The 23,929-nt window shown below is 47.8% G+C and overlaps 2 protein-coding genes across 7 annotated transcripts in view; one reads left to right on the plus strand and one right to left on the minus strand.

Moving 5' to 3' along the window:
* Positions 1-1,215: 1,215 nt before the first annotated feature.
* On the plus strand, positions 1,216-6,664 carry LOC101746183 (zinc finger protein 81). Its single transcript, XM_012689496.4, has 4 exons — positions 1,216-1,488; positions 2,555-2,980; positions 3,364-3,489; positions 4,895-6,664. Exons 1-4 carry the CDS (start codon positions 1,372-1,374, stop codon positions 5,213-5,215), a joined length of 990 nt encoding a protein of 329 aa, XP_012544950.1. The 5' UTR covers positions 1,216-1,371; the 3' UTR covers positions 5,216-6,664.
* A 1,916-nt stretch (positions 6,665-8,580) lies between these two features.
* The window catches only part of LOC101739300 (transcription elongation regulator 1), a 51,684-nt gene continuing 36,335 nt past the window's right edge, over positions 8,581-23,929 (minus strand). For all 6 annotated transcript variants that reach the window (XM_062675959.1, XM_038020041.2, XM_062675960.1 and 3 more), the window contains 5 exons: positions 13,315-13,551; positions 12,563-12,685; positions 12,318-12,482; positions 11,995-12,152; positions 8,581-8,787 (listed from right to left, as the gene is read on the minus strand). In XM_062675959.1, coding sequence (XP_062531943.1) covers positions 8,658-8,787; positions 11,995-12,152; positions 12,318-12,482; positions 12,563-12,685; positions 13,315-13,551 — 813 coding nt within the window. In that variant the 3' untranslated portion in view covers positions 8,581-8,657. The remainder of the gene's footprint in view (positions 8,788-11,994; positions 12,153-12,317; positions 12,483-12,562; positions 12,686-13,314; positions 13,552-23,929) is intronic.

Genomic DNA, 23,929 nt, shown 5'->3' on the forward strand with positions numbered 1-23,929 from the left:
TTTCTGTCTTTCGTCCGGAATTTATTATATTTGTAGGATTGGTAAGAACGGAACGTATGAATAGAGTGTGGAACGGAGCGTTAAGATGTTAGTGAGAGAAAACGGAAAGAAAGAGAGAAGAGAATGACAGATAGAATGACAGAGAATTGGAAGATGGCGAAGACGGTTGAAAAATGAGTAAGACGTAATAAAATTAGTGTTAATTATTAATTACTATTATAATAGAAGATTTTGGAATAGTGTAACTTTTATTTTATGCGCTGCGATCCCTATTCTACATTTTCATTGTCAGTTTACCATACAATAACCGATAAAAATTAAATTTAAAATAATAATCTATCTACTAAATTGAGTGTGGCAGTTTGTTAATTACTCCTTTTGCATATCTCTTCTAAGGATTATTAAACTTACTCAGGACTTCCAACAGCCAAAGAAAATACAATCTCACCAATAAGTTTATGGGGGGTGACGACTGCGAAAGGGTAGATCTTACAACTAGTGGATGGTATTGGTCAGTAGACCGAAGGTTCAAACGGTGGTTGAAATCGCTAAATATCTTGAAAATGTCATTAGGTATCGCGATTCAAGTTTTTACTGGTGGTAGGACCTCTTGTGAGTCCGCGCGGGTAGGTACCACCGCCCTGCCTATTTCTGCCGTGAAGCAGTAATGCGTTTCGGTTTGAAGGGTGGGGCAGCCGTTGTAACTATACTGAGATCTTAGAACTTATATCTCAAGGTGGGTGGCGCATTTACGTTGTAGATGTCCATGGGCTCCAGTAACCACTTAACACTAGGTGGGCTGTGAGCTCGTCCACCCATCTAAGCCATAAAAAAAAAAAAAACTTTGTCAAATATTGCCAATTCTATGATATCAATCGCTACGAGTTAAAGGTTTCGTCAATAAGTGCCTATTTACTTTAAACAAATTGTTCTCTTGTCACTGCTTAGATAAATGACGAAGGTATGGAAACTCCAGATGATGTACGGGGTTAATGAATTGTTCGCTCAAAACTGTAGCTTAAAACGTAACAAAACGTCTCACCGGTTGCAAACTTTAAAACAGTCTCCATCGCTTGCTAAGTAACTTTAATTTATATTGTTATAAGTATTTTTTGTATGCCCGTAAGTAGTTAAACTGTTAGAAATACCAATGACATAAAATATAAGAATTTCCATATATATTTTTATAGGTGCGAACAAAACGCGAAAATTGTTTAAATGTCAAACTTAAACGTCAAGTTAATTGTTTTGGTCGCTGATTTTGTTATTTATTATTCTTTTAAGATACCTACATATGTATTTGTATCTAGAATGCAATTTAACTAAAAATTATAAAGGCAGTAAAATATAGGTTTTAATATTAGGAACAAAATGACTTGGAACAGCTGTCGCACCTGTTTAAGCATCCAGAATTTAAATCCTATATTCCCTATGCCGGAACACCATGAAAAATATACAAATGTTATATTATCCACCACAGGAGTTAAGGTAACTAACCGTTTTTCTATTTTGTAAGAGGTATCTCTAATTTCCTTAGCGTTGTTATCTGTACTTCTGTACTTAAGGCCCTGCTAATAGTAAACAAATGCAAAAAAAACATCTTTCGTGCCATATCTTATTTTTTGACTGGCTCTTTTTTTAATTTTTTTATTGCCTTTGTAGGCAGACGAGCGTACGGCCCACCTGATGGTAAGTGGTTACCGTCGCCCATGGACTTCAGCAATGCCAGGAGCAGAGCCGAGTGGTACTGTAGTTAGCGGCTGACTATTGCGTCGACGGTCGTGGCTTCGATTCCCGCATCAGGCAAACATCGTGTGTTGAACAGGTTCATTTGCTCTTTGTTTGGGTATTTAATATCTAAATGTATATATTTAATTAAATAAGGACTGGGCTGACTGTATATGCCGTAGAATCGACGATCACTGGAGCAGATTGCTTCACGAGTGGAGACAGCGCAGCAGAAAACGTAATGTGGGATGCCCCATGACGGACCTCCGAACAGTGACTGGCAAGATGTGGATGAGGAGAGCCGAAAACTGGACTCAGTGGTGTATTGGGAGAGGTCTATGTCCAGCAGTATAGGACTGTGGGCTGATGATGATATATTTAAACACATAAATATGTACATCAGTCTCGGTATCCATACAGGGAATGTTAAATACAGGATGACCATGTGCGGTTTGTTCCCGGTGTTTTATGTTATTTTTATTTATATCTTTAGTACTGCTAGTCTGGAACTAGTTAGAATAAAAGTTTTATAAAAGCTAACAGACCACAAATTTATTTGGTTATAGTATTACAGTTTTAAGGTCAGGAAAGCCCTTACAATAATATTTATTTTCTCTCATAAACGTTTACACGTTATACACAGATACAATGCCTCAGAAAACTTATAATTTAGAATGAAACCTTTTAACGGTCCCTTCAAATATAACACTAGACACGTAACGACATATAGCCAGAGACTCAATTGCCTAATGAGTAAGGATTATTTTTACTGTTTAAGTACCATGATATTGTAAATCATTTTGTTGATTGCTCAAATATTTTCCAGGTGGAACTGAACGATGAGTATCCACAAGTAATGTGTACATCGTGCATACAACTGATAAATGATTCATACAAGTTCCGGAAGAAGTGTGAGCAGACCCAGCAGATACTACAGAGCAGCACCCACACACGAGACGGTGTAGTTAAAACTGAAATGCAGTCACAGAGCGATGCCACATACACTTTTATTGATATTTCGGATTTAATAATTGATTTGGACACGACAAATGCCAACGAAGATGAAACAAATACTAGTATAGAAGAAGAAAAAAAGTTAAATAAGAAAAAGGAGAAAGTTAAAAAGAAAGAGAAGAAGGATGTGAAAGTGAAAGAGAAGATAGAGTGTGAACATTGTCACAAGATATTAACTTCCAAACTGTCACTGCGGAATCATTATAAAATACACACCGGGTTTGATGTGGTCTGCGAGGTGAGAGGACATCTTCCTTATTATTATTGTGCTCAACGAGGCCCATGGACATCAAGTTCCTAAATTCATTGGAGTCAGAAATAGGCCGGTACCTACCTTGTGAGTGCAGAGTCCCCTTCACACTCATAAGCTAGGCCGCGCGAGAGAGAGAGAGATGGGCAGACTTTTCATGATGCGCATGCAGTGCGACGTCACGCCGCGCGCTCATTCACAAACACTACACAAGCGCAACGTGTGTACGTGTTGAATGCGAGTTACATAGTAGGCGGAACGGGGCTGTTAGGTTTTATTTTCGTTACGGAATTTTTTGATTCGATCGTCGCGCTCAAAGGCCGCGATAAAAGCTATGCAATAGTTTAAAAGAAAGAAAATATTGTTCTCAGCACTGCGGTAAAAAGTTCATAACGCGGAGGCTGCTGCTGATGCACTGCCGGGCCAAGCACGGCTATGAGAAGACGGACAAGTGCTCCTACTGCGACTACCGGGCCTCCAACGCCGAGCAGGTCAAAGTGAGTCGCGCACCCGATCCCTCCGCCGCCACGCTGATGTACACTCTAAGCACTCCGCACACGATCTAATGTCGTCTAAAGGCTGTAGAATTTGTTCCGATTTGGTGCGATGCGAGTCGCTTAGTGGAAAGTATCGCTTGTAGTTCGGGAGCCCGCACTGACCCCCCCCGCCCCCCGTGGGCCGTGTGACGTCACGCCGGGGGGCGCGGCGGGGGCGGCCCGCCGTTGTTAGTAGAGAAGTAAGTGAGCGTGTGTTTTTTTTTGTTTTTTGGCGGGAACGCGAGGAGTAAAGTTGATTTGTTTTATTTTGTCTATTTAGTGTTTCTTCGGGTTTAAATGTGTAATAACGGTGGTTTATTAAATGTATAATATCTAGAAAAATGAAACAAAGCCGCTGGACGTGCTTCTCGGGATCCTCCAAAAAGTCCACTGAAAAAATCTCAGTAAATGACCATTATTTTACTGATTATATGTACTTCCATATCATCTCATCTCATTTGATTTGATTTGATCCCAGTTGATTAATGTCTAAAATTAATCATCTTCATTTCATTTCATAATATAAAAATGAATTGCTATTCGTTAGTCTCGCTAAAAACTCGAGAACGGCTGGACCGATTGGGATAATTTTGGTCTTGAATTATGTGTGGAAGTCCAGAGAAGGTTTAAAAGGTAGATAAATATGAAAATGCTCGGAATAAATAAAAATAACAATTTTGTTTTCCCTTTGATGTGTCCCCCCTCGGACGGATTCCTTTTGTTTGTTTTAAGTTTATTTTATACAAAAGTTTAGGTTTTTTATTTATCGATTGAAGCACTACGAAGTCTGCCGGGTCAGCTAGTTTTTCATAAACATAAGAATATAAATTAGAATAAGACCTTTTTTTTATTGCTTAAATGGGCGGACGAGCCCACAACCCACTCGGTGCGAAGTGGTTACTGGAGCCCATAGACATGTAGTCGTCGTGGCCTAACGGATAACACGTCCGGTGCATTCGTGTTGAGTGATGCACCGGTGTTCGAATCCCAATTTTTCTAATGAAATACGTACTCAACAAATGTTCACGATTGACTTTCACGGTGAAAGGATAACATCGTGTAATAAAAATGAAACCCGCAAAATTATAATTTGCGTAATCACTGGTGGTATGACCTCACAACGCAAATGCGCCACCCATCCCGAGATACAAGTTCTAAGGTCTCAAGTATAGTTATAACGGCTACTCCGCCCTTCAAACCGAAACGCATTACTGCTTCACGGCTGAAATAGGCAGGGTGGTGGTACCTACCCGTGCGGACTCGCAAGAGGTCCTGTCACCAGTGAGGCATTCAAAGGTCTTAGTTACCAGGTCATAAAATCCCTTAAAAAGTAAGTGCGCGTGCGATCATGGGCTCGTCTCGTCAGATCCACGAGCGGCTGCACACCGGGGAGCGCCCGTTCGTGTGCGCGCAGTGCGGTGCCGCCTTCCACCGGCGAAGCACCCACCTGCAGCACGTCGCCACGCACCTGCCCGACCGCCCCGTGCCCTGCCCGCACTGCCCCGCGCGCTTCCAGACCACCACCCTCATGCGCATCCACCGCAGCCGCCACGCCGCCCCGCCCGCGCGCTGGCGCTGCGCCCTGTGCGAGGGGCGCTTCGCCCGCCGCCGCACCGCCCTGCGACACCTGCTGCGGGCGCACGCGCTACAGGACCCCGCGCTGCTGCACAAGGACACCGCGCCCTGACCCCCCCACCCTCCCCCCACCACACTCACTCAATCAACAATTTTGCGGTAGACAGCGGCTTAGCTCTGCCCCTGGCATTGCTGAAGTCCATGGACGACGGTAAACACTCACCATCAGGTGGGCCGTATGATCGTCTGCCTACAAGGGCAATAAAAAAAATCATTTCTTTTTAATTTAATTAGGTACATTGAAAACCATTCCGAGGACTATGTTAATTAATTACAAACTATATATTTTTAAGGAAAAATATATTTTAATTACCAATATTTTTAATCAGTCATGTTTGATCTTTGTTTGTCCTCCATTGCCATGGTTGGCTGTATTGGCACAGATACTTCTGCCTATATGTTTTATTGACTCTGTGCACAACTCAAATGTCAGTTTTGTTATGAGTCTATTGATGATCTCATAACACTTTTAATTTCAACTCTAAGCATGAAGCTAGTCCCCAGTTAGACACTTAATGCTGTGTGCAACAATCCGAGCGGGGCTACAGAGGGATGGTACTTGGGTTGTACAAAATAATGTGACACTTTCTTTCTTTCTTTTTTTTTCGTCACTATCTTTATGCCAGTTTCTTAATTATGTCAGCACCTTACAAAGTAATTAAATTTTATCTCCATTATTAACAAAAAAAGCTACACTGAATTATTAGGAAACTTTTAAATGACTTTCTTAAGTTGGCTTATATTTTCTAAAAAATATATTTAAAATCACATTCTAAGTTATAGTCTGGACTGGCATTATATCAGACTTCAGGACATCCTTTTATTTCATAAGGTCCCAAGTAAATCCAGGAATAACATTAGAAATCAGTGTGGCAAAGTTAACTCAAAGTTGTATGGAGTTGTAACGTTTGCGTACGTTTGCCGCTAGGGGCGCTGTACCTACTCCATACAAATTGGAGTTAACTTTTACGCTGTCGAGAACGTTAACAAAATTCGCACTAAGCACAGTGACCACTTACTGGTGGTAGGACCTCTTGTGAGTCCGCACGGGTAGGTAGCACCGCCCTATATCTGCCGTGAAGCAGTAATGCGTTTTGAAGGGTGGGGCAGCTGTTGTAGATGTCTATGGGCTCCAGTAACCACTTACGGGAGGGGGGGGGGGTGTGTGCCATGAGAGCGCGTGAGGTCGCGCCGCGCGCGTTCTGTACTGTAGATGTTATTGAAGTTAAGTTTTCTCTGATAGATTTAATTACAATACATACTTTAATAAAGAGGAAACAAAAAAGACATTAGTGAGATTTATTTGTAATTTTAACTAACTGTGTGTGTGCGTGTTGTGTGTGGTGCGAGAAAGTTCTTAGATTAGCGGGCGACATACAAGCGCCCCCCCCCCGGCGTTATATTTCATTACTCATAGCTTAGTCCTAATGTGAATATAGTTTAATTTAAATTATGTATTTAATTAATAGATAATATGTCGAGTAAATCATTCAAAATAAAACTTGTTTTTTTAAAAATCCTCTGAGCGACTCGCGTCTAGCACACGCAAGTCCAGAACTAAATAGTGGCGCGGTCTCAGCTCAGCTCATTCTCGTTCCGAACATCGGTGCACTGCAATAATTATATTTAAACAAACAGACGCACGAATCGGCCAGACTTTTTTCTATAATTGAAGTGGCCCGGATGCCTTTCCAGTTTCACCAGGACAGGTGGGCGAGCAAAGGCTCAGCCAGGAGGGGTGGGATTTGCTAACAGCTGCCCGAGCGCCTCCGAAGGAGACCTAACTAACAACTCAAGGGCAACTGCTTCACGAATGAATCTACTACCGGATCGGAATCGCGACGCGCTGAGAAGATCCGGTGAGCTGAAGGTGTCTAATGCAAGGGTTATTGGATTTGATGGATCCGTAAGGATGTGTCTAGGGCTCCTACGTGATCAGGATTCGGGGAGTAGTAAGCGGCGGCAACGATAAGGCAATTATCATGACACATAGCTTATCGAAGTACCGTGCCGACGCTGACTTCACGTATTTCCGGATTGATTCGAGGCCCAGGTCGTCGTGTAGGTCAACGTTCCTCACGAACCACGGAGCCCCGACGGCGACCTGCAAAACCGGGATTGTAGGGATTGGAGGGTGTCTATGTGTGTGCGGGCCGCGTGAGCGAACACCACACTCGCGTAAGACATCACCGGCCTTATGCAAGTTTTGTAAAGTATGACCTTGTTATTGAGGGTGACTCCCAGGTACTTGACCTTCCTGGCCCAGGGTATAGGTTGGTCGAAGAGGGTGATCGGGGGTGTGATATTTCTTCTCCTAATACGGGAGAAAATAAGCGGTGAGTTTTCCCTTTGAAATAACACTGCTGTGCTTTTCGCTGGGTTGATGTCTATGCGCCATTTTCGGAACCACTGAGGGTTAACGCTGCACTCTGGAGCTTACTCGCGATTAGGGACTTGTTTCTACTTGAGTAGTAAACGGTTGTGTCGTCAGCGAATAGGGCTAGCTGGGTCGGCGGCGATCGGGGAATATCATTAACAAATAAACAGATAAATATAAGTTATAGTTATTGATTATAGTTAGTTAATTTATTTAATAGTGTAATTTTCCTATCGCCGGTAGCCTAAGGGTCAATTCCCACTGCAAGAGCAGCGGCGCGCAGCGGCCGTAAGAGCAAGTGACTGAGCGCGGCGCCGCGAGAGGCAGCGCGGCATCCCGAGGCGCCGCAATGAGCCTCCGCGTAGTAGCTTTGAAAACTAGTGTGCGATCTACTTCACTCAAGGAAAGTTGTGTGGCAATAAATATGGTGGATTTGGATTTATGTATCATAGCATTGGCTGTAGATGTAGAAGTAGAACAAGATACCCTCTAATAAAATGACGCGAAATGCGCAAGCGGCAGGGCGGGCGGGTATAAAATGGTCGCTCGCGCGCAGCCGCGAGTCTGTCAGCTGCACCGCGGTCGGCCGCACGTCAGCTAGCTGCGCCTCTTTTGACTAGTCGGTAGAAGGCTCGTGCAGCCTCGCGACGCCACGCTATCCCTCCTTTGCCTTCAAATGACTATGAACTTTTTAATCACGTAGATAAGATTCAAAATAGTTTGTAATATTTTGCCTCAAAAAGACGCTGCCGGCCGCTGCTCTTTCAGTGGGAATTGACCCTAAAGAGGCTATTCCAGCTTCCTTAGTTTGGTAGGCGAGCTCACGGGGCTCGGCCCCAGCAGGAGCAGGGCTGCGCTGGTTCTGTCGCCGGACCGTGTCTGTGCGCTGGGTTGCACGTCGAGCGAGAGGGGGGCCCGGTGCTGGGAGCTGCACCAGGGGTAGGGGGGAAGGGTAGGATCCGACAAGACATGAACAAAACATAATGCGGTGTCTGTGTCCGCGCACCGCGCCGCGAGAGATCTTCAGTAAAACAACGATCCAAATTTTCAAGAATTTATTTATTTAATTAAACTATAGTTTATTCACAGCTTCATGTAATGTACACGCGGGGTCCGGTCAGTGCTTGTTCCTGCGGGAGGGCTCGGTGGCCGTGGGGGGAGGCGGGGGGCCCTTCTTCTCCAGCTCCTCCAGGTAGCTCGCTATCATCTGCTCCCGCTCCTCGGGGATGTGGTCGAGCGCCGTGTATCTGAATAACACACGGGGTATCAATATTGTGCGGCGTGCGTATGGGGCGTCCCGCGGGGGCCGGGGTGTGAAGTGTGGGGGGCCCACGGGGGCCCGGGTTTGTGCAGACCTGGAGTCATGCGCGAGCGCGTCGTGCGCGTGGTCCCGCAGCTGCGCGCGCATGCTGTGCGTGGGGGGGGGTGTTTACCTGGCGTCGTGCGCGAGCGCGTCGTGCACGTGCGCGTGGTCCCGCAGCTGCGCGCGCGTGCTGTGAGTGGGGGGAGGGGGGGTGCGTACCTGGCGTCGTGCGCGAGCGCGTCGTGCACGTGCGCGTGGTCCCGCAGCTGCGCGCGCGTGCTGTGAGTGGGGGGAGGGGGGGTGCGTACCTGGCGTCGTGCGCGAGCGCGTCGTGCACGTGCGCGTGGTCCCGCAGCTGCGCGCGCGTGCTGTGAGTGGGGGGAGGGGGGGTGCGTACCTGGCGTCGTGCGCGAGCGCGTCGTGCACGTGCGCGTGGTCCCGCAGCTGCGCGCGCGTGCTGTGAGTGGGGGGAGGGGGGGTGCGTACCTGGCGTCGTGCGCGAGCGCGTCGTGCACGTGCGCGTGGTCCCGCAGCTGCGCGCGCGTGCTGTGAGTGGGGGGAGGGGGGGTGCGTACCTGGCGTCGTGCGCGAGCGCGTCGTGCACGTGCGCGTGGTCCCGCAGCTGCGCGCGCGTGCTGTGAGTGGGGGGAGGGGGGGTGCGTACCTGGCGTCGTGCGCGAGCGCGTCGTGCACGTGCGCGTGGTCCCGCAGCTGCGCGCGCGTGCTGTGAGTGCGTGGGGGGGGGGTGTTTACCTGGCGTCGTGCGCGAGCGCGTCGTGCACGTGCGCGTGGTCCCGCAGCTGCGCGCGCGTGCTGTGAGTGGGGGGAGGGGGGGTGTTTACCTGGCGTCGTGCGCGAGCGCGTCGTGCACGTGCGCGTGGTCCCGCAGCTGCGCGCGCATGCTGTGCGTGGGGGGGGGTGTTTACCTGGCGTCGTGCGCGAGCGCGTCGTGCACGTGCGCGTGGTCCCGCAGCTGCGCGCGCGTGCTGTGAGTGGGGGGAGGGGGGGTGCGTACCTGGCGTCGTGCGCGAGCGCGTCGTGCACGTGCGCGTGGTCCCGCAGCTGCGCGCGCGTGCTGTGAGTGGGGGGAGGGGGGGTGCGTACCTGGCGTCGTGCGCGAGCGCGTCGTACACGTGCGCGTGGTCCCGCAGCTGCGCGCGCGTGCTGTGAGTGGGGGGAGGGGGGGTGCGTACCTGGCGTCGTGCGCGAGCGCGTCGTGCACGTGCGCGTGGTCCCGCAGCTGCGCGCGCGTGCTGTGAGTGGGGGGAGGGGGGGTGCGTACCTGGCGTCGTGCGCGAGCGCGTCGTGCACGTGCGCGTGGTCCCGCAGCTGCGCGCGCGTGCTGTGAGTGGGGGGAGGGGGGGTGCGTACCTGGCGTCGTGCGCGAGCGCGTCGTGCACGTGCGCGTGGTCCCGCAGCTGCGCGCGCGTGCTGTGAGTGGGGGGAGGGGGGGTGCGTACCTGGCGTCGTGCGCGAGCGCGTCGTGCACGTGCGCGTGGTCCCGCAGCTGCGCGCGCGTGCTGTGAGTGGGGGGAGGGGGGGTGCGTACCTGGCGTCGTGCGCGAGCGCGTCGTGCACGTGCGCGTGGTCCCGCAGCTGCGCGCGCGTGCTGTGAGTGGGGGGAGGGGGGGTGCGTACCTGGCGTCGTGCGCGAGCGCGTCGTGCACGTGCGCGTGGTCCCGCAGCTGCGCGCGCGTGCTGTGAGTGGGGGGAGGGGGGGTGCGTACCTGGCGTCGTGCGCGAGCGCGTCGTGCACGTGCGCGTGGTCCCGCAGCTGCGCGCGCGTGCTGTGAGTGGGGGGAGGGGGGGTGCGTACCTGGCGTCGTGCGCGAGCGCGTCGTGCACGTGCGCGTGGTCCCGCAGCTGCGCGCGCGTGCTGTGAGTGGGGGGAGGGGGGGTGCGTACCTGGCGTCGTGCGCGAGCGCGTCGTGCACGTGCGCGTGGTCCCGCAGCTGCGCGCGCGTGCTGTGAGTGGGGGGAGGGGGGGTGCGTACCTGGCGTCGTGCGCGAGCGCGTCGTGCACGTGCGCGTGGTCCCGCAGCTGCGCGCGCGTGCTGTGAGTGGGGGGAGGGGGGGTGCGTACCTGGCGTCGTGCGCGAGCGCGTCGTGCACGTGCGCGTGGTCCCGCAGCTGCGCGCGCGTGCTGTGAGTGGGGGGAGGGGGGGTGCGTACCTGGCGTCGTGCGCGAGCGCGTCGTGCACGTGCGCGTGGTCCCGCAGCTGCGCGCGCGTGCTGTGAGTGGGGGGAGGGGGGGTGCGTACCTGGCGTCGTGCGCGAGCGCGTCGTGCACGTGCGCGTGGTCCCGCAGCTGCGCGCGCGTGCTGTGAGTGGGGGGAGGGGGGGTGCGTACCTGGCGTCGTGCGCGAGCGCGTCGTGCACGTGCGCGTGGTCCCGCAGCTGCGCGCGCGTGCTGTGAGTGGGGGGAGGGGGGGTGCGTACCTGGCGTCGTGCGCGAGCGCGTCGTGCACGTGCGCGTGGTCCCGCAGCTGCGCGCGCGTGCTGTGAGTGGGGGGAGGGGGGGTGCGTACCTGGCGTCGTGCGCGAGCGCGTCGTGCACGTGCGCGTGGTCCCGCAGCTGCGCGCGCGTGCTGTGAGTGGGGGGAGGGGGGGTGCGTACCTGGCGTCGTGCGCGAGCGCGTCGTGCACGTGCGCGTGGTCCCGCAGCTGCGCGCGCGTGCTGTGAGTGGGGGGAGGGGGGGTGCGTACCTGGCGTCGTGCGCGAGCGCGTCGTGCACGTGCGCGTGGTCCCGCAGCTGCGCGCGCGTGCTGTGAGTGGGGGGAGGGGGGGTGCGTACCTGGCGTCGTGCGCGAGCGCGTCGTGCACGTGCGCGTGGTCCCGCAGCTGCGCGCGCGTGCTGTGAGTGGGGGGAGGGGGGGTGCGTACCTGGCGTCGTGCGCGAGCGCGTCGTGCACGTGCGCGTGGTCCCGCAGCTGCGCGCGCGTGCTGTGAGTGGGGGGAGGGGGGGTGCGTACCTGGCGTCGTGCGCGAGCGCGTCGTGCACGTGCGCGTGGTCCCGCAGCTGCGCGCGCGTGCTGTGAGTGGGGGGAGGGGGGGTGCGTACCTGGCGTCGTGCGCGAGCGCGTCGTGCACGTGCGCGTGGTCCCGCAGCTGCGCGCGCGTGCTGTGAGTGGGGGGAGGGGGGGTGCGTACCTGGCGTCGTGCGCGAGCGCGTCGTGCACGTGCGCGTGGTCCCGCAGCTGCGCGCGCGTGCGGTGCGTGAGGGAGCGCGTCTCGAGCAGCAGCTGGCGCAGCGCGGTCTTGGCGGCGCTCTGCTTGTCGCGCTGGTAGTCCCGGAACTCGCGCTCCATCTGCCGACACACAGTCACAAGACTCGTCTATAGACAAGTTGTTCCGTGGATGCACTGCTCAACGAACAAACAGCCCTGACAGAGAGGGACAGGTCAATGAGCGCGCTTCTCTTACTAAGGAGGCTTGAAAGACTATGGATATGCCCTCGGACAGTAGGTGCGTACCTGCGTGGCGCTGGCGTAGGCGGGGGTGGTGGGGTCGCTGCTGAGCGTCTCCTTCACCTCCTTCCACGCGGCCGTGCAAGACACCCCGAGCTCCGTCAGGATGCCCCGCAGTTTGTCTCGTCTCTTCGACGCCAAGTTGTTCGTGTGCTGACTGAATAAACGCTCCTGAAAAAACCAAACATGATCATCACTAGTCGACTCGTCCGCTTCGGGGGTCGACATGCGAGGGTCGACGTGGCTGATACCTTGTCCTCCTTGGCGAGCAGCTCGGCGAGTCCGAAGCGGTGGTCCTTCTTCAGTTGTTTCTTGGCTTCGCGCCACGTCAGGTCCGGGTTCCGGACTAGATCCGCCAGTAGAGCGTTAAAGTGCTGTAAGACGATTTGTCACGTTGCATGAGACCAGTCGCAGCGATCGGTTCGCGCTTTTATTTGTTGCCTTTGTAGGCACACGAGCATACGGCCCATCTGATGGTGAGTGGTTACTGTCGTTCACGGGCTTCAGTAGTGCCAGGGGGGGTACAGTGATCTCTGAATATGTCTGGAAACGCGCTAGGTTAAAAGGAGATGAAAAGGTCATCTGTAAAAAATCCTCAGAGCACTTCCCATACATTCGGCACAAAACACAGAGAGAACCGAAGTGCCATCCGCAGAGGTCCCAAGTGCACTGTGAGATTAGGATTACCGACAATCCGGACGGCACTCTTTTTGTTGGTATTATCTGGTATTTAGGACCTCAGGCCCAGGGACGAGAGCAGTGCTCCACGCGAGGCCGGTCTTGCGGTTAGTAAAACAAAAGCCTTTGCCCAAGCGTGTAGTACCGCTTTATTCTCTAGAGGATTATGGGTGTTTTAGGAGCTAGTGTGTTTCAAAGTGATTGTAACACCGAACGCCGCTAGGACTGCCGACCTGGAGGGCACATCGCTAGGGACCAGCCCACCGTGAGGTCGAGTCTGTGGGCGCTACAGTCGTATCAACAAAGTTACAAGTGTACCGATTACCTGTACGGCCTCGTCTCGCTTGTGGTACTGTCTCTCCTTGTCCCGGTCCCGGAGGCTGGTGGCGAGGGCTCGCTGCACCTGCCGCTCCCTCTCCTTGATGGAGGCGGCGGCGCGGGCCTCGCGCTCCCGGGCCGCGGCCTCCTCGTCCACTGTCGGCGCCGAGCCCTCACCCCCCGTGCCCTCCCCTGTGTTCCGGGCTTCCACCGCAGGTTCGGCCGGCGGCGGTTCCTGCTTTGGCTGCGTCAGGGATAACGATAACATTAGGGGGACCGGAAAGTAATGGTTATTTCTTCATTACATTCAAACGAATATTTTTTAATAGGTCTTGTATTTTAAATTAATAATATAATCACCCTCTACTGTGTCCATTTTCAATATCAAACCGGTAATGACATTTTGGACATAATAAAAAAATTTACAACAAAAAAATGTTGTAGAGATTTTAATAAACGGAAATCCGAGGGTGTGACACCGGACGAGTATGGCGGATGAGGCAGTACCTCTCATCCCAATTCATGTTTCCCCCAGTGTTTGGCTTGCACAGTACGGGTCTGCGTTGTCGTGTTGCAGAATGACGCCCCTTCTCTGGACACTTCCCGATTAAATATAGTGCACTCGATCCAATTGTTCAGTTTGTTTAGTTATACTCAACCAAACACAAAGGAGCGCCTTTTTGGGACGTAAACCCGGCTTCGCAGTACTTGGTGGTGATTTATTTGGAGGGAGACACTGCCTTTTGCGTCATGAATACCACATAGAGGTCCTTTTCCGCCTCCAGCCATCGAACGATCAAAACGCGGTTGTGTGGTGCCGTTGAAGCAACTTGCGATAAACCGCTTGCCTTTCTTCTCTTCAAATAGATTATGGGGGATCTAAAGACCGATTCTCCTTATTTTTCCTGTTGGGGTCCAAGGGGAAGTTTTGTTGAGTTCCAAAGAGTTAGTGTGTTGTTTGAGCACCTTTATTATGTCGGTTAAGCACAGATGGTAACGTGTTAACGAGTGCGTGTTGCTAAGTGCACTGCTCTGATAATATAATAAAATAACCTGACACCACAATGACGACGCACGGCGTGTCCACGTATTATTTAGGTATGTGCAAACTGTACATCTTGGCAACCCAAAAGAGCAAGAAACAATCGATTAACAATAAATGAAATAGTTCGTAAGCTTAAATAAAAATGTAAAAAATATAAAAGTTAAAAATGTAAAGGTAAAAGTAAAAATATGTATAAAATGACATTTCACAACAAAATTACTTAAAATTTAACTTAATCAAAACTAAAGGCAAAGTTGGTTCCACTGGTGTTTACGCTTCGGGCTGGCTTCGGTGGTGGCGCGACTTGGGCTTGAACACCATCATCTCGTCGGTCGTGCCGCAGGTGAAATGTTTGAAGTTCGATATCTTCAGTGAGTGCAAGTGGATGGCTCTTCTTTTTCCTTAAGCAGTGGGAATGTTTCCTCACAACCCACACGAGACCAATAACCAGAGCTGCTACTAATAATAAGTATGTAATGACATACTGATGTATGTCATGCGCTGATATGATGGTCGACGGAAAGTGTTTTTCCTGCTCCTTTTGCTCAGCAATCTCTTTAGTGATAATTTTTGTTTCACGTGCTGTAGGCTGGAACAGATTCGGAGTGTAGTTGTATGTTAAATTTACTATTTTGTTTACTGAATTGTCGAACGTTGTACTTGCGATTTCATAATCTAACTTCACACGGCTGTTATAACGATTATGCGCATATATCGTTAAGTCATTAGACTGAAGTACACATCCTTGTGGCAGCGATACTATCCCCGATGACGTCATGGTGTGTGAGAACACGTCACCGTTGCATATGGTGCGTAAAGTACACGTATCGCAGCATATGACGAGCCACTTGTTCGATGCATGTAACTCAAGCCACGCGTCCTTGCATGACGCGTTCTCGACGTCACAGGGCTCGAGGTTTTGATGTGACAGCAGTTTCGCTTCGCATGGAGCTCCGTTGCTATGCATGTCAAAAATAGGTTTATTTGTTTTGCATATAATTTTATCTGAACTTTGTTGGAGACAGCTCTTAAGATCATCTTCATTTAGCGAAATATATATATTTTTCTCCAAGTTTACTGCGATATATTTCGATGAAGTTCGCATATATGCGTAGCTTTCATTGTTTTTCACAGGCAATGGTATCGCCCTGTATAAGTTAAAATCTTCATTAGATACAAGTGGTATATAATATGCATTTCAAAAAGAAAATAGTTTTCGGTGCGACGAGTTCCTTCCCAGTACGTTTTAATGTTGTAATACATAATTAAAGTCCATTCATTGTGTACCATTTGAATTTTACTGATTGCGTCGTAGTAGATAAGGCGCTCGCGTTCTAAGCTAGTAATTTGAGCTCTTAATAGCGCGGACCCATATGATCCAGATATAAATGTAAACATTGTCAGCATCGTAAGTAAAAGACTCGATAATTAATTTCTGCCTTTTTTGTTTTTGCTTTCAAAATTTGACCTTTGTTCCTCCTTAGTTGTGGGATCTCCTTGGTTTTCGATTTCAGAGGCCAACGGTAGAGGTGATAGTTTTGTTACGGGACGTTTGGTTACTCCTGTTCGAGTTTTGATGGTCGTAACTCGGACATATCCGTCAGAACCTGGATGAGTTTCGAGCACCCGCCCTAGGGCCCATTTTCCAGGAGGTAAGTTGTTGTCCTTAACCAATACGATATCGCCGACGTTGATATTTTTCGTAGGTTTGTTCCATTTACTCCGAGTTTGCAGTTGTGTTAGGTACTCGTTGGACCAATTTTTCCAATATTGTTGTAACATTTGTTCTACAAGTTGCCATCGACGACGTACGCCAATGTGAACGTCAGTGTAATCTGATAATGGTAACGTCATTATCGCGCCGCCAGTGATGAAATGGCCGGGTGTTAAACAGTTGTAAAATTCTTCTGGATCTTCAGTAAGAGGACACAAGGGCCTCGAGTTTAAGCAGGCTTCTATTTTTGTTAGTAGCGTTGACATCTCCTCGTAGGTGAGTTTCTGGTCACCTAGCACTCGTCGTAAATGTCGTTTCATGGATTTGACGGCGGCTTCCCACAAACCGCCCGCGCTCGGCCAGGCAGGGGCGTTAAAATGCCACTCGACTTCCAGTTTAGCTAATTCATCAAAAAATTCGGGTGTCATGATTTGTTTGAAGTTTTTGAATTCCTGACCTAGCACTTTTGCCGCGCCGATGAAATTAGTTCCACAATCTGAGTACATATGTTTAGGGGTACCACGCCTTGCGCATAGTCGTTGAAAAGCTGCTATGAATGTTTCAGTGCCGAGATCGGAAACGAGTTCAATATGTACGGCTTTGGTAGCCATACATATGAATATTGCAATGTATCCTTTAGAAGTTTTAACACCTCTGCCTTTGTTTATTTTCAGTTCGATGTAACCAGAGTAGTCAACCCCTGTAAATGTAAAGGGTCGACATGGGGTTACTCTCTGTTGCGGAAGATTACTCATCAGTTGATGGTTGTCGGTTTGTGTGAAACGGTGGCAGCGCACACATTTTCGTAGTTGAGTTTTGACAGCCCTGTTGCCTCCGACGATCCAATATCGCTGTCGTATGTAAGTCAGCGTTAGCCGAGCTCCTCCATGCAGTGTAGTTAAATGGGAATATTCAATCAAAAGTTGCGTTAATCGACCTTTATGTGGTATGATAATTGGGTTTTTCATTTCCGCAGGTAAGTTTGAGTTTTGGAGGCGGCCGCCCACGCGAATTATCTTATCTTCGTCTAAGTAGGGGTTCAGCTTCATAATTGCGCTCCTTTTCGACACATTTTCGTTTTTCAAAAGTTGTTTATATTCTTGATTGAATTGTATTTGTTGTATGTGTTTGATAATAATTTTTCTTGCTGCAGTTAGTTCGGTAGTAGTCAGATACGGGGCCTCAGGTTTCCTTTTAGCGCTCATGTTTGTTATGCAACGTAATATCCAAGCAGTAACTCGGAAAAGTTTTGTTAATGAACTGCATTTATTTAACAAGGTTGTTATCCAATTATCATTTTCGTGATTTGACGAAGTCTCTTGATTTTCCTTTTCTTTGCAGCCAATGTTTGTATGGTATGTTTTGTAATTTGCAGTCTCATCTGTTTCAATTTTCTTCAAAAATGTAGGACCTTGAAACCATAAATCGAAGGTCATTAGTTTACTTGGTAGCATGCCTCTCGATGCACAGTCGGCAGGGTTATGCTCTGACTTAATGTAACGCCATTGTATGGTAGGTATAATGCGTTTGATTTTTGTAACTCGATTGGATATGTAGGCCTCTCTTTTAGTAGTGTCCCCTTGGAGCCACGCGAGAACTACTTGCGAGTCACACCATGCTTGAATTTTCAGATTGTATTCCGATAAAGCCTTCTGAGTTTTTTCCATGAGTTTAGCCAACAGTAAGGCGCCACACAGTTCGAGCCTCGGCAGCGTGGTTTTTTGTGCTATAGGAGCCACCCGTGTGCGGGATACAAGTAGCGTAATTACTGGAACTTCGTTGGAATTTGTCACGCGACTGTATATAACACAAGCGTAAGCTTTCTCGCTTGCATCACAGAAACCCAGTAATTCTATATCTTGTTTTGTTTCGCCAATCCATCGTTTCAAAGTTATGTTACGAATGAAAGGCAATTCTATTTTTAGTTTTTGCCATTCTTTCTCAATATTTTGGGGAATTTCATCGTCCCAATCAATGTTTAGAGTCCAGACCTTTTGAAATAGTAATTTTGCAGTAATGGTCACCGGAGACAGCCATCCCAACGGATCATAAAACTTAGAAATTTCAGACAGTAATAGTCTTTTTGTTAGTTGTTTAGTACTTTGCTTCACAGGCCATTTTAAGTGAAATGTGTCGCTGTTAGTGTTCCAGGTAAGTCCCAACGTTTTTGATGTTTCATCAATTTTGAAATCGAAGATGTTTGTTGTTGAAATTTGCTCTTTAGGTAAGTCTTCTAATAAAGTTGGATAGTTGCTGGACCATTTGCGTAAATTCATCCCCGCACCCTTTAGTAAATCGATTAGGGACCGCTGTAACTCCTTGGCGGTTTCGAATGACCTTTCACCACTCACAAGGTCATCTACGAAGAAGTGGTTCTCCAGGACCTCTGCAGCTGCAGTGGGGTACTTATGACCTTCGTCAATGGCGAGTTGTTTGAGTGTACGTAAGGCTAGCCAAGGAGCGGGTTTGGTACCGTAGGTCACCGTACAAAGTTTATATTCTTGTAAAGGTTGTTCTGGTGAATCTCGCCAGATAATTTTTTGTAGGTGTTGCTGATCATCATTTATCCACACACAACGATACATTTTTTCAATGTCAGCAGTAAAGGCAAACTTGTATGTTCTCCACTTCAAAATAAGCGACTGAATGTCCTTTTGAAGGTTGGGGCCCTTTTCCAAAAGGCTGTTTAAACTGTGACCACTCGATGTTTTTTGAGATGCATTAAAGACTACTCTCAATTTGGTTGTTGTAGAGCTCTCTTTCAAAACACCGTGATGTGGTAAGTAGCAGTCGGTGGATGTTATATGAGGCGACAGTTTCATGTGGCCCAGGTCCGCATATTCTCTGATAAATTCTTTGTACATAGTTGAAAGTTTTTTATTTTTAGCGAGCCGTTTTTCCAGTTGTAAAAATTGCGAGACAGCGATGGGTCTCGATGAACCTAATTTTTCTTTAAGGTCAGGGCGGAGTGGCATCTTCACAATATATTTTCCGTCGGGAGCACGTTGTACTGTTTCCGAATAAAATTGTTCACACTGGTCGTCCTTGGAAATATCTTCAGAATTTTGTATTTCTTCGCTCTCCCAGTACTTTGTTAATTCATCAAAGTTCACCAAGGTCACGTGGCAATTAAACGTTTTCATTTTCCCACATAGGATCCATCCTAGATGTGTCTGTTGTGCCACAGGGGATTGACAGCTTCCTTTCAAAACTCCATTGAGTATAATATCTGAATAAACATCGGCACCCAGTAGTAAGTCGATGGGGCGAGAGATGTTGAAGTCAGGATCAGCCAGCTTTAAGTTTTCCAAATGAGGCCAGTTCGATTTTTCGAAAGTAGCATTCGGTAAGTTATTTGTAAGTTTTTTCATTATAAGTGCTTGTATTTCGAAGTCGTATTCAGAGTTTATTGATTTACAAGATAAGTTTAGTTGACCCCTGCAATCACCAGATACTGAACCAACCCCCGAGATGGTAGCAGCGAACCTTTTCCTCGGCAGGCGTAATACCTGAGCGGCATTTTCTGTTATTAAGTTTACTTGCGAGCCCTGATCCAAGAGGGCCCTAAGTTTTACATAAGTGCCATCATAAGCCTTTATTTTCAGTAGAGTTGTAGTTAGTAAAATTTCAGTTTTATCCGATGATAAGTGATTCGAAGCTTGTTGCTGAGAAGAGGAGGCTTGTTGTCCAAAGTTATTTTTACCATTCGCTGGAATTTTCCAGTTCACGTTGTGCAACATGGTATGATGTTTCATGTTACACTCCTTACACGTTTTCGCTGATTTACATTCTTCGTTATTGTGGCTATAGAGACAATTTTTGCAGAGTTTCAATTTCGCAACAGTGTGGTTTCGCTGTGCAGTATCCATGTTAATAAATTTAGCACATTGCATTAAAACATGATTTCCATTACAATTCGGGCATTTTCCATAAGTAGCGTGATAGTTATAAGTTTTCTTAGAGTCATATGTAAATTTTTTTACAGGTTGTTTGTTGTTAGCCGGTTTCCAATGAGATGTTTTTTCGGAAGTGGTATTTTTAACAGATTTTGTTGATTTTGCAGTTTCATATGCCATAAACTTGCACTCCAAAAAATATAAAAAATCTTGCAAGTTTTGTAATTCTCTGTGATCTCGGATTTCGTTCATATAATCATTTAAAGTTGTTGAATCTAATTTCGGCAACATTAAATGCACGATCATTGGATCCCACGTTGCCGTATCCAGCCCGATGTTAGCTATGCCGTTCATGCATTCCTTAATGACGTCATGCATTTTCTTGAGATTGTTAGCGTCGGGTTGATGTATAACAGGGAGACTCATCATTGTGTTGAAAAACGATGAAAATTGTAGGCGGCGATTATCATACCGTTGCACTAAAATATCCCAGCAGGAGTTGTAGTTTTCAGCACAGACGGATAAATGCTGTACCAGACTTTCTGCTTCCCCCTTCAATTTGGTTTTCAGGTGTTTCATTTTTTGCGCTTTGTTAATTGTTGGGTTGTTATGGATGGTTTCGAGAAACAGATCCTTAAAAGAGATCCACTTACTGTAGTTTCCGTAAAAATCAGGTAATTCCATTCTCGGTGTCGACTGCTGATAGTGTGCATTCGACCAAATTTTAGATTGAAGTTGTTTTCTCAATTCATCATATTTTTCTTCGATATCTGAGTACATGCGGTAATAGTGATCGTTAGACCCCTTCAGCTGAAAGTCAATTTCCCAGTGCAGTTTGTCGATGGACTCCCACTTCGATTTTAAAATGTTAAAATTATCTTCCAGCTCCCACTTTTCACTAGTTCTAATGATGTCAATTTTAGACAATGCATGATAAATCGCATTAAAATTGCATTCTTGTTTATTTAAAAGTTGTTGTATTTTCTCAGATTTTCCGTCCTCGCAGTCTTGAGTGTAGTCAATAGAAATGTCACTTAAATCAAAATTCACACTATGTTTTTGCTGTTTCAAGTATTTAAGTCTGTTGTTTAAGTCTGTTTTTGTTGCTAGATACATTTCTTTAGTTTTGTTGTAAACGTCTTCAGAGAAATAATGTATAGTTTTGTCTTCCAGTTCCAATAGTAATAAGGCATTTCTCGCCTCGAAGTCTCTCCACTGTTCTTCCAAAGATGACAAACGTATGTTGAGGTACTCTTCAGTTTTTCGAGACGAAGAATCTTTGCGGTAGTTTGTACACAAAGTCTTGATATTCTCGAAACAAGTTGATTGAAGTTCAAGTTTGTCCATATTGATGTTATGAAATAATGTGATAGCTCACCAAACTTGGCACGTAGTTGATGGTGACAAGTACAGCTAGGCGTAGTTCACGACACGAAGATCCAATTTTGATAAATTGGTCGTATCCAAATCTCACTATGTTTATGCACTCTTACCCAGTGTGTGCGCCCTTGTCTCAATGCAGCTGGGGATTCTCGCTTGTGAGAGGCCAGCCGAACCGATTCGCCACTGTTGTAAGAGACACAAAAACATGCGAGAATAAGCTCGAAGGACCAAAAAAGATGTTGGGGTCCAAGGGGAAGTTTTGTTGAGTTCCAAAGAGTTAGTGTGTTGTTTGAGCACCTTTATTATGTCGGTTAAGCACAGATGGTAACGTGTTAACGAGTGCGTGTTGCTAAGTGCACTGCTCTGATAATATAATAAAATAACCTGACACCACAATGACGACGCACGGCGTGTCCACGTATTATTTAGGTATGTGCAAACTGTACATTTCCAATATGCTATAAATGTTCCGGGATGAACAACCAAGGTTCGTCCAGGGCGTTTGACAGTTCCTCGACTGTTTGACATGGATTGACAAGCCGTGGTCTAGAGGTGGGCTTTCAGATCTAAGCTTGTAAAATCACCTTTGGCATTTCTGAACGTCTAATGAATTTTGATAAACATCGCAACTTTTGCGTCACAGCCCTTGCGAACCTCAAAATCATACAATGCCGGATTTTCTCTTCTGTTGCGCGGGCGCAACGCCATTATCGATGGAAACAAATGAGTCATCGAAGGCAGTCCTAGTACATTATGTCGAAGAGAAATGTGTTTTTGTTCATTCGTTCTCTGAATTTCTTTAGTGACACAATGGCTACTCCTTTGATTTGTACCAAAACGGCACAATTTATTCAAAATAATATTTTGCCTGTTGGCATCAATATACCAGCACAAGCACGTGTTGTTATCAACAATGTTTTAAATTTTTTCACTGAAATGAAAATAGATCCTAAAAAGTTACAAAGTGTTAATTTCTGCCGTTCTCGTGAACTTGCTGCGGCGATATGTGGTGTGAGTGTTAGAACGCTTTATGTATTTTTTCTTTCATTTTTATCACTAACCCACAAAATGACAAAACTAAATACACTATCGATAACGCTTATCGACAACAATAATGCGCATCACTATGCCCGTCGATAAGGCTCGTGAGTGGAAGAGGGAGCGAAATATTCGCTTCACCGCTCCGACTTTTTATGACTCAAGCTGCAGCGACAAAATAACAATTATAGTAGGTGAGCTCACGGAACTCAAACCTGATGACGTTGCTAACACTGACCCTAGCAAGAGCAGTGCTTCGCAGAATTTACCACCGGATCGGAAACGCGACCCACTGAGAAGATCCGGCGAGAAACTCAGTGGGCTGTGTCTGTGGGTTTCTATATCGTATTATATTGACTGACGGCCGGACTCGGTCTGGTTGTCTCGGCTGTATCTCTCAGGACACAGCGGAGTGCGGTATATCGTAGCGACAGTTGCGCGCGAAAGTTTTTTTTTTGTTTTTTATTGCCCTTGTAGGCAGACGAGCATACGGCCCACCTGATGGTGAGTGGGTTACCGTCGCCCATGGACTTCAGCAATGCCAGGGCCAGAGCCAAGCCGCTGCCTACCGAAAATCGACCATGTGCTAAAAATCGACCAAATTTTAACGAACCGAGTCGAAAAGCGCAGAAGATATTTTATCTTGTGAAAGCGCGCAGCTTCTGTCGGACTACTGGACTGACTGGTTTAGGGTCCGTTCACACAGACACACATACACACACTTTTCTTTTCACACAGCCGGAGTGGAGCTACCGACTATTTTACATCGACCGGCTGGAAGAGATCTGACAGCGGATGCGCAGTCAATGGGAGCGGGTCGGCTCCTCTTATTATCTCACACGCAAAGCGTTCAAGCATTCTTGATGACAAAAAAAGTGCACATGTAAAAGTAAACTTTTTTCTCCTACCTACGCCGAAAGTTCGGTTTTTCTCCCGCTGTACAGGGAAGAAAGTGTAACTTTTCCTCCCTGGGTACTGACAAGTGCGCATGCGCGTTAGTGTCTACGTCTGCTCTCACGCACCTAAAGTTCTCCGCCATTGTTGTGCTCGGGTAATTTGTAATATTGTGTTTAGTGTAAAAGTGAAATAAACAAAAGGTAATAAAATTTAATATAAAAAAAAGATGAGTTCATCAGACAGTTCTTATTCAATTAGTAGTAGTTTATTTAAAAATTACATAAAAAGTTGAATAGTTTTTTTATTCCCCCGTCAGGGCTTCGCACCTGGACCCCGGCTCGGTACTCCATGAACTATCGGCATGGTAGAAGAAAAAATAGTATGTGCACCGCGGGAAAAAAGTAGAACACAACAATGTACTTACTATACTACAATCACTCAAAACTCTGTTTCCAATATGATAAAAATCTGCTTTCCTCTCAAAGTCGGTCTGTGTGAACGGACCCTTAAATTAGTTTCCAATATTTTTGTTGTAGCCTCTATAAGTCTACAATAAGTGGCGGCGGCCGCGTTACGACACTACAGTGGGCGGCTTGTGATATATTTAAGCACAAGAAAGCTCTGTGGTCCTCGGCACAGAGGTACCCAG

The sequence above is a fragment of the Bombyx mori genome, chromosome 24 (genome assembly GCF_030269925.1).
Source record: "Bombyx mori chromosome 24, ASM3026992v2".
Lineage (NCBI taxonomy): Eukaryota > Metazoa > Arthropoda > Insecta > Lepidoptera > Bombycidae > Bombyx > Bombyx mori.

Coding starts and splice junctions, on each gene's coding strand:
- LOC101746183 (XM_012689496.4), top strand. CDS start 1,372: ATGACTTGGAACAGCTGTCGCACCTGTTTAAGCATCCAGAATTTAAAT. Junction 2,981..3,363: donor GGTTTGATGTGGTCTGCGAG/GTGAGAGGACAT, acceptor TATTGTTCTCAG/CACTGCGGTAAAAAGTTCAT. Junction 3,490..4,894: donor CCAACGCCGAGCAGGTCAAA/GTGAGTCGCGCA, acceptor TCGTCTCGTCAG/ATCCACGAGCGGCTGCACAC.